Raw genomic sequence first — 13781 nt, forward strand, 5'->3', positions numbered from 1 at the left:
GGAAAAAAAAAAATACCATGAAGAAAGCCTAGACACATAACAAACAGAGGCAGATTTTCCATGAGATGGGTCAAGGTTTTTAACAAAATCTCCCTGCCTTTTTTTCCCATGCTGTATAATATGTCGAGGGGGTTAAATTAAGATTCAGCAGTATTTTAATATTAATTCCAAGAAAGAATTATTGCTTTGCATTAAAGGGAGCGAGGGGAGAAGATGACGACCATTATCTATGGCTACTTCAAGGAAGAAGAGCACTTCCCGACGCAGGGACACACGGCTCTTCCCGGCGGGCGGCGCTGCCCGAGCGCGGTGACCGAGCCCGGCCCGGCCCGGGGCAGCGGGAGCGAGCGGCCGCAGAGCGACACCCGCCCGGAGCAGCGCTGCGGCAGCATCGGAGCCACGCTGGAGCAGAGGGCACACTGCTAGAAAAGGTGGCAAAAAGGAAGCCCTGAAAGTAGAAGCTGTATTAAAAAAAAAAAAATATATCAGTATTTATTTACTAGTGAGTTACATCTCCATCTGCACATCAATCCAGTTCTGACCTTGTCCTACCTTAGTCTTGCCATCTGGAGAAAGTGAGGAATTATACTGACCCACTGACTGTAGACACACCTGCATTTATTTATATAAAGCAACGAATCTACTCACTACTGAATGAATCATCCTGGTTCTTCCTCTTCCCCCTCCTGCTTCAAGTATTGCTCTGTGCAAGTTAAAGAGCTCATCCAGCTTTTCAGTGAGTGGGTATATCTCCAAACTGACAAAAAAAAGGCATTTTCTTTTCTTTTTCCCCCTCTGTTTCCTGCTGGCTTAGAAACCCAAACGGACTGCCTGATAGATCAGAGGGCCACCTAAACTCAGAGCATATGGGGGAAAACATGGCCAGCAAGACGGAAGCAGGAGTGAATCAATTCTTCCCAGCAGCAGAACTGGCAGTTCTACTCAACGTGTTTCATTTAGATAGGCATGTCCATTGTATGAGATAGAAATTATTGTAGTTTGTAACTTCATTATCTGATGAATGTCCTTAATATTTATTAAAATAACTGAATCACCTGTTTCCAGAGTTTTTAATTGCTAGCATACTGACAAATCCTACTACATCTATGCAGTAATATTTTCTATGCTCTAACCAACACCAGAAGATTAATTGTTGCTTTGCAGGAAATTATCTTGACAACTGATACAATTATTAAAAACGTTAACAACTATGAGACACGTTATAAGGTTGTTTCAAGACACTTAAATAGACAACAGAAAGCACAGCTGTGTTTGTCACCAGATGCTATCACTGAGGGCTCTGTCAAGAAAAACTGTCATTAAACCGCAGCAGTAAAATATGGATCAGTAGCACCTCCACTACACTTACTTACAGCTTACCATTTATATTCAAAGTTTGAGTCATCATGGATTTTGTAACCCGCGTGTTCATAAAAAGTGTTGATAATCAATGGAAAATGGGATAAATGTTTCATCACAGGTTCTGACGAATGTTAATTGCTAACCAGAAACACTCGGACAATTGCCTTTTGACTTGTAATTGCTCTCAGGTGATGGTCGCTTATGACATCCAATCACTTCATCAAAGTCCTTGTAATGGAGCTTTGCCTCAAGCCATGATCTGTATCTTATGTAAATCATCACAATAACACTCCACAGCATGAACATTAGCATACTTTAAAAATAATGTATTTCAAGCATATTTTTGCTGGTGTTTATCACCTTCACAGCCACCTATACTTCTAGTTTTGTTGAGCTTCCTGCTTAGTTCTAACATTGCGGTTCAAATGACAATTGGCAAAAAAAAAAATTGTTGTTAATTAGGATACTGCCTCCCCAAGATCAATCAATCACACACCACAACACCTCAAGTCTCTAAATTTTAAATACCAATCAAAGGAAACATAATAGAAAGACCTTAGAGGGGAAAATAATCACACTAACAAGATCAAAACCCATTAAAAACAAAATAATATGTATATTGATTTTCTAACATAATAGAATATTATACATCTTCTTTAGTGCAGTCACATGCCAGCACAGGACACTTTAGTCATTATATCATCTACTTCTGTTTACAATAAAAGAGACAATGTCTAAAATAGTCACCAGAGTCACTTTCATTGTATGTCTGTACATGGATTTTTGCATGAAAAAAAGTAGAAAAGAAGCCTCACAATCTAAAGCATAGTCTGAAAGACTGCTCTCCCAAGAGGTAAATAAAATATTGTATTAGCTTCCTGCGTCTTTTGAAATTAGGGCTTTTTCTCCTGAAATTATGCAATCGATTATTATAATATAGTCAGATAATAACATGATCCATGATTGCAGAATAAAAAACCAAACTACCCACAAAATCGACAGGTTTCATTAACACTAAAATACAAATTTCAAAACTGCCATCATAGTGGCAAAAGCTTCATTGTTTCAAGGCATGCGTTCATCTATTAAAATAAGCACAATAATAATCAACAACGAGAAACATTAATAACAAAGGAACTTTGTTATCTTGCTAATCCTTTTGGTTAGAAGTTACCTGTAACACTAAATTACAATGATTCACTTCAGAAACTGTCTAGTACTCACGCATTTTTCCAGACCAAGCTTTACTTTCTCTAGGATTGATTTGCAGGGTTATAGGTCTAGGGAACAGGCTAACTAAAAAATAATGGTCCATTATTTGGAGCGGTCCTTTTCAGACAAATCGTCCCGGACACTGAATCATTTCCCAGTAATTTTTACTATAACCTTATGGAAACTAAGAAGGGGGTGGGGCGGTAGTGCTGATGGGTTTGGATTGGTTTTTACTAAAAAGAAAAGCTGTAACTTTCAGCTTGCATCTTAATTGCTTTTAAGAGCTGCAAATTGCTGTGGACAGAATCAGAAGCACATGAAGACAATGCAACCACTGTCTCTGTTAGCTTAGTCAGAAGAGCTTTTCTTTAAAACAGAAGTGTCAGGTCAGCCAAGTCATTGCTTTACCTGGAAGTGTATGTAGTCACCTACTGAAAGTATCATGTTTATTAAAAAAACCCAAAAAACCCCAACAAAACCAAACCAAACAAAACGAGACTCAGGTAGATATTCAAGAGATGGTGGGGTTTTGTTTTCTTTTTACTACAAGAAGAGTAAAAGACTTTATAAAAGCAGATGAATGTATATATGAAGAATATTCAAAATCAGAGTATAAAAATTTCTTACGTGTGTCATGCTCCAGCATAGTTAACAAAATTACATTGTGATTTATGGGAGGAAATAATAATCCTGCCTGAGAAATATAGAAAACCTAAGAAGAGAGAAAGCTGCGTGTGTAGCATTATCTCACTTATGCCATCTCACTATAAATACATCACCCTTCGTAAAAGGTGACATGAATTCTTTTGAAGTTTAAGAATTAGCACGTTGTCTCAAACATGTTCTGCTCCGCGTGGAAGCTGCTTCATTATCTCTGACTGTATAAACTGGAGCAGCGGTGACTGTTTACTGAAACAACCTGTAAATGTGTTAGCCCGTGTTTGCAGAGGATAAGGACTGTGCCATCCCAGGCCCACTTCAGACCGTAAAAGTGGTTCTTTTCTCACCCTTATCTGAATCATCCTTGAACAGACTGCCTCTGAACAGAGTTTACACTCCTCTTCTTTGATCTACTTCATAAGAACATCAGGACTGTTTACTTTGAAATGCACACATTTCTTTCTTGGGATGCAGAGAAAGGAGATGGCTTTTAAAGACATGAACAGATAAATTCAAGCGAACTAGTAATTTTCTCAGTGTTTCCTGTCCTGTCCAATGTCCTAGCACATAACTGCTCATTGCTTAATCTTATTCTTAAATAAACTCATAAGCATGAACTCAAATTATTCAAAACTTCCTACCCTGTTTTCTGAAAATAGTCTAGCAAATTGCTATGCAAATGTCTGTCCTCTGGTTTCACCCATTCTCTCTCTGAAGGCTTCTTAAAATCTCTGACACTACACAAACTGAAGTCAACAAGTGTACCTAAGGCTTCAGAGGAAGAGGAGAGTCCTGACAGCAGCACTCTGCCTCATGGACAGCACCAAAAAATAGTTAACCCTGCATTTTCCAAGTAAGTCCAAGCTCAAGCAAGACCTACCCATCCAGACTTAGTACAGAACACCAGGTTGCTCACAGGCATATTGATAAGATACTGCATCAGTGTTTCTTCTAGATTTCTTCAAGATTTCTATCTGACGAGAACTTTACTTGTTCCTACCTCACGTCCCTACTTCCTTTGCTGAGGATAGGTGAGGGGATTCTTTCAAGCCTTGCATCAAACAGGCAAGAAGGTCGCAGAATTTGGGTATAAGACTCATAAAAGAGACTTCTCCCTGTCCTTCTTTGTTATCTGTCCCTTCTGAATCCTCGTCCTTCATAGCAGAAGATAAAGACTGGACATCACGGGGGCCGAGGGCAGCCTGAAGAGGCCCAGGCCGTGATGCAACTCCCAGCACCTACGTGGTGAGACGACTCCGCGCTGAACTTGGCGCCAGGTCAGGCAGCCTTGAGTTCTGCAAACTACTGCGCTCGGAGATTAGGCGGATGTAACAATCACCTGAAAGGGGAGATTAAAGCGCCTCTCAATGAAGTCCTTTGTCCCCGGCCTCATTTGATGCTTTGGGCCTTTTCAAACCACGCCGGGAACGGCGCTTTAAATGTTTGCCCCGGCGTCCGGGGCGGCTCCAGTGAAGGCCGCCAGGGCTGGGGACATGGAGAAGGGGCCCTTCTCGGTGGAGTGGCTGGCCCAGAGCAGCCGCGGCGGAGCCCGGGAGCTGCCCGGTGAGTCCCGGCCGCGCCCTCCGGGTCCCCCCGCGCAGCGGCGGCCGCGGCGCTTTCGGTCACGGCGGGCGGGGCACGGCCGCCGCTGTGTCACCGCCCGCGGGGCCCCGAGGGAAGGGTCCCCCGAAGGGTCCCCCCTTCAGACGCCCCCATCTGTCCCCGCAGACTCGCCCCGGGAGCGGGAGGCCGCGCAGCGCCCCGGGCACGGAGCGGGGCCGGCGGGCGCCGCGCCCGGGCGGCCCCGCACCAAGTTCTCGGCCGCGCAGCTGCAGGAGCTGGAGCGCAGCTTCCGCGAGCAGCGCTACATCGGCGCCGGCGAGAAGCGGCGCTTGGCCGCCGTGCTGAACCTCTCCCAGAGCCAGGTGAGCGCGGCCTCGCCCTCCGCCCGAGCGGGACGCGGGCCCTCGGGGGTGGGAGGCACCTCACGGCCGCCGGGACACGGGGCAGTGACAGTGACAGCTCCCGCAGGTGCGGCGGCCCGGGCCGCCCGTCAGCCTCGCCCCGTGGCAGCAAACGCGGCTTTTGCAAACTGAGAGCGCTGCCTCGCCCGGCTCAGCTCCGAGTGCTCCAGGAACAAGGCGCAAATGGAAAATGGTGAATGCAAGTTCAAAAGCTGAAACTTCACCGGGGGTAAAAGTGCTTTTGCAATCTCCAGAACCACAGTTTTCAGGCTAATTCTTTCTTATGGTTATGTATCTATCCGGCGGGGGCATTGCAGGATTTTTGAAGAGAACCAGCCCAACCCAGCTTTTTTATCCCCACTGCACAAGTCTTGTGTTACAGCCCTGGTCCATATCTGAGTATTGGCTTGCCGTGTTGCATCATGGAGTGTTCACCGTTCAATTCATCATCATGCCAAGACAATTACTCTGCATTCAATATAGGCCGTTATTAGTTGGCTACACCTTTACTGTTAATGCATTCTGTTACTTTGACAATAAGTCTGCCTTCAGGGTGTATTACTACAAGGAAAAGGGATAAGGGGTTTGGTTCTTGACTCTTTTTTCCTACCCTCAGATAAAAACCTGGTTTCAGAATCGCCGTATGAAGTTCAAACGCCAGACTCAAGATGCCAGGATCGAAGCTCTTTTCTCGGGCTTGTTTTTGCCCTATCATTGTTACCCGGACACGGCTACATCCTGCTATCCTCATGGGGTGGATGTCAATGTCTCTGCTGCCTCTGCTGTTCCCCTTCACCCAGCTGTGCCAAACCCTGCCTTGTTGTTACCTTCTGTTCCGGCTCAGTCTCTTCAGCCAGTTTTGCCAAGTCCAGCTTTACTACTGCCTCCTGGGCCAGGACTATCTTGTTACTCTTCTGTGTTTCCAGCAGTGACTCTAACCACCGAACATAAAAGACTGATGTTCCAACCAGATCTTCCCTCCTGTTGAAAATGTAAATGATTATCTGTAATATCAAAAAAGTACTAAATATCTCTAAGAGTAACTATTTATTTTGTTATATTAAATAAAGGTTCTTTGAATTATTGTCTTTACATAAAAAAGTTCGATTAGAGGAGAAAGTAATTTACCCATATTAGAGAAGTTATACTGAGAGTGGAAGTGAAGGACATGAAATATCTTTATTCCTACAGTTATCATCCTTCTGTATAGAAATTTCTATATAAATTTTCCTATCTAAAAGTTTTCAGAAAATAACCTATAATCATGTGGGGGTATCCACTAAGAAAGTGGAATACTGAATTTTACATAGTAATTATGTAATTTAATAGGCAATGGTGTTAAAAACTTAGTCCCTGAGTGGAGGTTTTTAAGGAAACATTTGTGACCTACAGCCAAATGCATTTAAATTAAAATGTTACCTAAGGTAAAAACAATATGAACAAAACGGAACGAGTTGCCCAGTATTCTCTTTTATGTGGATATTCTGCACCACTCTTCAAGTGGTCTCACCTCTTTTCTGATGGACATGTTGCATTAATGCACTAAAAGAGAGATAAAGCCTAAGGAGCTAACAGACAAGCATGTATATTGATGCCAATGTCAAGCATACTTGCAATTTAAATCTGCTTATGAAAACGAATTGTTCACCAATTCAGGTCTCTTGGGACACTCAAAAAGAAAATATTTCACTCTTTACTTCCAAAAGTTGCAGCTGTAACTTGACAGCCTCCCTAATTTTTAAACTGCAGAATTAGTTTAGGCTTGATCTTAAGAACACTTAGGGCTGTTCTTAAAAGTCACAAAGCAAGTTTTCTGGAAAGTGGCAAAGCCAACCCTTTAGACAATGGGAAACCAGAGACCTTACATCAGTATGAAGCAGCTGCAGCAGGTGTGACTACATCGCCTTCCCTAATCCAGACCAATCTAACTTGCTTGCTAGGTGATGGTTAGACTACTCTGTAAAGTAGCTGTAAAGAGAGAAAAAATTAACGCAAAACAAAATAAAACCCCACAATCACCAAGGAAAAAACCCAAACCCTCCCTTTCCTCTGCTTCAAAGGCCAAAAAAGGGGACTGCACCAGCTGTGTGCCACTCATTTCCTCTCCCTTCTTCTCCCTCCACCCGCCAGGTCCGTGTTCCCTCCCCACCAGCACCTCCCTCCATCGCGTTTGGCAGACAAAAGGGAGGAGGGGAAGCTGGGAGACACTGGAAGGAATTTCCCCCACCACATCCCTCCTCTGTGCCCCACCAGGGCAGCAGCGACCCGTGACACAGCCAGGCAGCTGAAGGGAGGACCTGTGCATTTCTAGGTCACTTTGAACACACTTCACAGCAAATTCCCTTTACCCCTTCCGAGTATTTTTTTCACAACTGAGAAGGCCCTGGGCTATGACACCGAAACTCTTGATGACTCACTGAATTAGAGGGCAGAGGGTGGAAATTTAGACTACAATGCGACGATCAAATAATGTATTTAAAAGGCCTTACAGGTGAATTAACGAAACTTCATTAAAATCTAGATTAAGAAATAAGTGTTAAGTAAGTGCTTTTAGGAGTGAACAGCCCTTCCAGGAGGACCTAAAAAACCCAACACATTTCAAGATTACTAAAACAAAACTTTATATATTTAGGCAATCAAATTGCCTAAAGAAGTGCAAACTGTGAAGTACTAATTGCAATTGTAATTGTTTTCTAGCGGTGAGACAAAGGCCAAATTTTCAGGTTACAATCCAATCAGATGATATGGCTCTGAACACACAATTACACCCAAATTTATTTTGTCTAGCGTTTGCTTTGGCAATTGTAAAGCTTTTAAATTCCATAATGAAGGCCTGATCTGTTATTTCCTGCTTAAAGACATGCTGATTAAATATTGTTACCTCTGCTGCCTTCACACGGAAGATGAGACTAGACTTGTAATATTTGATTTATATCCAGAAGAGAAACTCACTGACAGCTTATCCTTCCTTTGGAGGATGTACTTAGCTCAAAGCACACTGCAGGGCATCTGGGTGCAGTTGCCTCTGTCCAGGCTACCACTAAACAACAGACTGACAATCCTGGTGGGACAGTAGGAAAGTCAGACAAAATGTATTAAACCATTAAATCCATTACCTTTACGCAGGAGGACAAGTGACCATTGCAGTTTGCATTGCATAAATGCAATCTTTTATAGAGCTGGCATATATAACCGTGTTCAAATTTTATTTATATACACACACATTCATGAAAAAAACTGTAGGGAGCAATGAAAACCATCTACGTAACATTTTAGACTAAATTAATATTTTAATATTGATTATCAAATATAAAATTATAAATGTTAACATTTAACTTAAAATAATAAAGACATTCTTCCAAATCAAGCAAGAGGTTCTGAGCATGAAATACATTACAGTATAAAACGCTGCTGTGTCACTATAATGCATATACTGGGTGGCATTGCCTGTCCATTTTGTTCTGAATAACCGGATGGAAAGAAGGATGAGGAAGAAGGTGCTGATGGTAGTAGGGCAGTTCATTTGCCACAAAGTGGTAGGTGCTTTGCGGTGCGTCGTATCTGGGAAAGGAGAACCCAAACTGCACAGCAGGCATCGGGGTGAAAGGCAGGAGTCTCTGGTGCTGGGCAGCAAAGGGGTAGTGAAGACCATCCTGAAACAGAGCTGGTGAGGTCCCGGGGGCGTAGCTGTGGAATGGAACGGGGGACACGAGGCTGTGCTGGTGGTCCTGTATCTGTCTCTTCAGTTTCATCCTCCGGTTCTGAAACCAGGTCTTAATCTAAACAAGAAAAAGAAGGGGGGATGCAGGAGACAAATCAGGGACTTTGCCTAAGGATAATGTGCAAAGTAATGGCTTTTGCCGTTTTGCTTCAGATGGAATTGACACTACGGGACTGATGCTTCAGCCCTACTTAGCGAAAGGCAGAGGATCTGCGGGATGCAGAGGAAAGATTGGCTGCGTTCAGGGATTTTACAGTAATCAATTAGAGTCTTAAAGACCAGTTTTGAGCTCTGCATGGTGTACACGCAGATTGCCGTATATCCAGGACAGTTTATCTTACTAAGAAATAAAAACCTTGATAGCTTCCCGATAGAGAGTGCCGCAAATTTCCCGGAGTGGTAACTCGTTAATAATCCCCGAGGGATCCCACAGCCCCTACTAAACTCAAGAGTCTATTCACCGCAGGAAAGACAGATGTGGAGCCGCCGACCCTGGCTGCTGCCAAACGGGGCCGGGAAAGATCCGCTTCCTCCGGGACTAACCTGGATCTCCGAGAGGTGCAAGGCAGCCGCCAGCTTCCTCCGCTCCGTGGCGCCCAGGTACTTCTGTCTCTGGAAGGTCTTCTCCAGGCGGCAGACCTGCTCCGAGGTGAAGGCGGTGCGCGCCCGCCGCTGCCGCCCGCGGCTCCCGCCCGCCGCCGCGGCCCCGCCGCGCTCCGCGCCCGCGCTCTCGCTCTCGTAGCCCGAGGACTCGTCGGCGCTGAGCCAGCCGCCGTCGGGGGCTGCACGGGAGGAGGAGGAGCGGCGGTGAGGCCCCTGCCCCGGCTGGGGCAGTGCCTCCGCCGCCCCTCAGCCCTGCCAGGCCGCTGCAGCGGCGGGAGCCTGGATCCCGGCGTGTCCCCAGCCCGCTCCCCTCTTCTCTCGGCCCCCCAGTCTCGCTCCTCACCCACCTGTGTCCGACGGGCAGGGGTCGGTGATATCCCGGGAATCGCCTCGGCTCCGCTCCGCCGCGCAGGGCTCGCTGTCCGCGGGCTGGCCCGGCCGGGGGCTGCTCCGTCGGGGCTTGGCTCTGACCAGGAGGGTGGGGCTGCCCAAGGAGCTGGGGGCGCGGGGAGGGGGCGCACAGCAGATGTGGGGCCTGACCCCATTGGGCTTGGTTTCTGCCGAAGGGATCTGGGCCTGGTTCACCTGATCCATGGCGGAGAGGGGCTGGGCGACCCACGGCCGCGGCCCGCTCTTATATGGGCGCTCCGTGCCGGGAGGGGTCGTTTGTAAGTGCGAACACACATCAAAGTGGGAATCGAGCAGAGATAACAGCTAGCAGCGAGGAGGAAAGTTCACACGTCTGGCAAACGTCTACAGCCCTTGGCTCCAGCGTGTCTGCGGGCCCGGGGAGACCCCCTTGAAGTGCAAAGCTGCCCCTCTCCCCTGGAGGGCAGGGCACGGGCAGCCCCAGCCCTGCAAACGCTTCCAGAGACACCGTGGCTGCCGCTGGCAGCGCGGGTCTACCGCTCCCTTTTCAGTCGCGGCGTCCCACACGGCACAGATGCCTGAAACCCAGCCCCGAGACCCCCACCCACGGGCCCGGGCAGGGATGAGGGATAAGGAACCTCGAGTACAGCCTGCCAGTCCCGCCGTCCTTTTCCCTCCCTGGGAAAAGCCATGGGGGGCCAATGTCAAGAAGTCCCTATCCACGGGGCTCAACCCTCGCTCTCCGGGCCGGAGCCAGGCCGGGGGTGAGCAGAGCCTCGGGCCCTCTCAGCTTGAACTTGGCGCCGTCTGTCTAGCCAGAAAACGCAGCCCATCTCCCCAGTCGTTTAGCGATCAAAGCGCTGAGCGAGCAGCGGAGCTCGCACCTCATCAGCTTCATACTACCCCAATCCATATGCCGCTTCTAGAGAAGGACGGTGCCCTTGTAATGCAGGGAGGATACCAAGACACCTCCCAGCACAGCTTGGTTGGGGGAAAGGGGCATCTCAGCAGCTCAGCCTGTCTCCAGGTTCTTCTTTTGTTCCGCTTCACCGGGTTTTTGGTCACGATAGTAAAAAAAAAATCCCACACCGAGGACGAGCGCGCCGGCAGTAGCGATACTTGAATTACCCCATTCTAACCATCGCTTAAAGGAGGATGGAAGCGAGCGCAAATCCCTCTAACCGAGTAAATGCACTGATAGGACCTCAATTTCAATGACGATTCCAAAATCCTCAGAGTTCCTGCTCGGATGCACCACCGGAAGAAGTGGACACCATAAACCTGGGTCTAACGGGGAAGTAGTTTGTTTCTTTCTAAAACACAGAAATAGTCTAAGTTCCCACACACGTGCAATGTGAGAAGGAAAAAAGAAGTCAACCAAACCCCAACTAAACCACCTCCCCAGTTTATTATGAAAATCATTTTGGGAAAAAAAAAAAAAAACAAAAAAAACCAAAACAACAAAAACTCTTATTCGTGCTATTAATTTTCATTGTCTCAGGTGTTCCCGTAACTCCGTGGCCGCGGGAATGTGTAGAGGGTTATGAACCCTCCCGATCCCACAAAGTCGGCTTATCCCCGCACTGGCCCCGGGGGAGGGATAAAGGCCAGGCACCCGAGCAATGCAAACACCTTACCAAGCCCCCAGAGCCCAAGCGCTGCATGCCTCCTGAAGCTTTGCTTGCAACACCATCCCCTCAGGGCAGGGATGGGAAAGGCTGTTGTTGCCTCGGCACAGCCCCGACAGAGAGATCGCCCTGTTCTTTGAGGGGTGCTGGGCGCAGCCACTAAAGGAGTTTCACTTACTGCTGGCACAAGCCTCATTTTGGCTGATATGCACAAGCCAATGCAAAGGTCCAAGCACAGCTGGATCCCACTCTGGATCAGAACCGCACACCTGTGAGTGCCACTGACCCAGCCAAAACCACTGTAACACGAACCGTTAAATCCCAGACACACTGCGGTCAAGCAGGGATAGGCTTTGTTCCCCAAATGAACTAAGAGCCTGCACATTAATTTAAATAACTTCAGGGTTTAATAACTATTCCTTAACTATTCCACTCGTGTTTGGTCCCTCTTTTTCTGAAGCAAACACATCACTTTCTTATCTGTGATCTTATTTCAGAACAGCAATTTCTGAATAACCTCATATGTGGACAAATCCAAGCAGAAAAACCCATGTTCTGCCACGTAGAAACTCATGCACAGCAAGTTGTCCTTGGTAAAGCAGTGAGTGCTATCTGCAGATCCTGACCACCTCACCAAAAAGAAGTTCAGACACAAGACATGAAAACCAGTGGTATTCAGGGGCTCCTAAACGGAGCACACACCTACCCAGCAAGCAGCATGCACTCTGCTTCCAGCAGGGCAGCCTCCCCCACCGTTTCTCCAGCAGAAGAAATCTGTGCCAAGCCAGGCAGCCTTGGGTCCCCCATGCCCTGCAGGCCCCTCACCCAAGCACACAGAAACACGCAGGGACTGCCCTCTAGGAGAGACATTTCGTCCCCAAAACTGATTCAGACACGAGAGGACCACGCAATGCTGTGCCCAAAGAGACCAACATTTGCACTGATACATTATGTGTGTCTTATAGAAGGCAACTACTATTAACCCTGAAGAGCTGCTGCCATTTCCTCCCTCTCATTTGGCTGGGAATGCAGGGAAGCAGCTAACCTGTCACACAGTTTGCTGAAAGTCCACAAAAACTGTTTTTTTTAAAAATTAAACTCCAATCTGAATTGCCTATTTATCAGGATATTTAAACGAAACACTAGGAGCCCTCCAACTCCAGATGAAAGTAGCTGCATCTGTGGACCACAAAACCCTGGAACAGATGGGAAAAGTGTGGAAGGTGTTATGTGGCTATTGTAGTTCCCATCAGAAAGAGGTGGCAGCTTGAGAAACTTGAAAACTTTAACGACCCTGGGTGGACAGAGGTGCTGCATCTGCAGTTAAATCTTCCCTCACCTTGCAGTAATAAGGGGCTCATATGAGACACAAATTTACTTCCATTCAATTCTTTCCTGTAATGCAAAATTTTTACAGCATTCAATTGATTTGATATGTAAGCATGATGGAAAACAAAATCTAAATTCTCAGGGAAAATTTTGTATTTTCCTATAGAATTCTGCATACTCAGAACTTCAGACATTGTATAATATTGAAAAATTGATGGATTTTTCTTACATGTGTTATATTAAGAACATAGAGGACCCATTTCTCCAAATCACATCTCAAAATATTTATTGTTCTGCCTTTGTATGTAAGCCTTACAACCACAAGAAACATGCTTGCTGCTTCAGGAAATGTGCTGAAAGCTTATGCAGTCTCGTAACTTGGTATGATATCCCGAATGTCAGTGCAGAGGTTCGTGCCAGGATGTGATAATTACAGATACGGCTGTCAGGACAGAGTGCTCTTCCTATGTGAGCTCTACAAGGCTTCTAAGGACAAATGGTAGATTTCTCTCACCAGTATGCCTGGGAATATTTCATCTGGGGCTTTGTGCACACGTGGCACATGAACCCATGGGAACAGGCAGGACTGCAGCAGCTCTACAGCATGAAGGTATTGCCTGAGGAGGTCCAGCCCATCGTTTAGGCTGCAGCATCTCCTGCACAAGACACTAGATACTCATCCTTTGCCAGCTGCTGAAGCACTTTTGTTGCCCAGGGATGCTGTTGGTGTGCCAAGGCCACCTTCAGCAGATCATCACATCGATTTTGCATGAAATCATAAAGAAAAAGTGGACATATTTTGCCAACAGAAAAATAGTCCTTCTCAAGGGGAATGATAATTGCTAGCATAGTTGGGCAAATCTTCATGATGCAAACTTCCTACCTGCTAGCCATGTCTGTATGTAGACCATGAAAAAAAAAAAAACCAAAAAA

General features: G+C 46.5%; 1 protein-coding gene across 1 annotated transcript; it reads right to left on the minus strand.

Annotated features, from left to right (window-relative positions):
* Positions 1 to 8617: 8617 nt before the first annotated feature.
* Positions 8618 to 10116, minus strand: VENTX (VENT homeobox). Its single transcript, XM_038140869.1, has 3 exons — positions 9931 to 10116; positions 9463 to 9756; positions 8618 to 8977 (listed from the first exon to the last, which is right to left on the minus strand). Exons 1-3 carry the CDS (start codon positions 10114 to 10116, stop codon positions 8618 to 8620), a joined length of 840 nt encoding a protein of 279 aa, XP_037996797.1.
* Positions 10117 to 13781: the final 3665 nt, after the last annotated feature.

The sequence above is a fragment of the Motacilla alba genome, chromosome 6, assembly GCF_015832195.1.
Source record: "Motacilla alba alba isolate MOTALB_02 chromosome 6, Motacilla_alba_V1.0_pri, whole genome shotgun sequence".
NCBI lineage: Eukaryota > Metazoa > Chordata > Aves > Passeriformes > Motacillidae > Motacilla > Motacilla alba.

Excerpts from the sequence above, each read along its gene's own strand:
- VENTX (XM_038140869.1), bottom strand. The coding sequence starts at position 10,116 with ATGGATCAGGTGAACCAGGCCCAGATCCCTTCGGCAGAAACCAAGCCC. Across the intron at positions 9,757-9,930 it reads CCGCGGACAGCGAGCCCTGC|GCACTGCCCCAGCCGGGGCA; the intron begins GCGGCGGAGCGG and ends GGGGCGGCGGAG. Across the intron at positions 8,978-9,462 it reads TGCACCTCTCGGAGATCCAG|ATTAAGACCTGGTTTCAGAA; the intron begins GTTAGTCCCGGA and ends TTTCTTGTTTAG.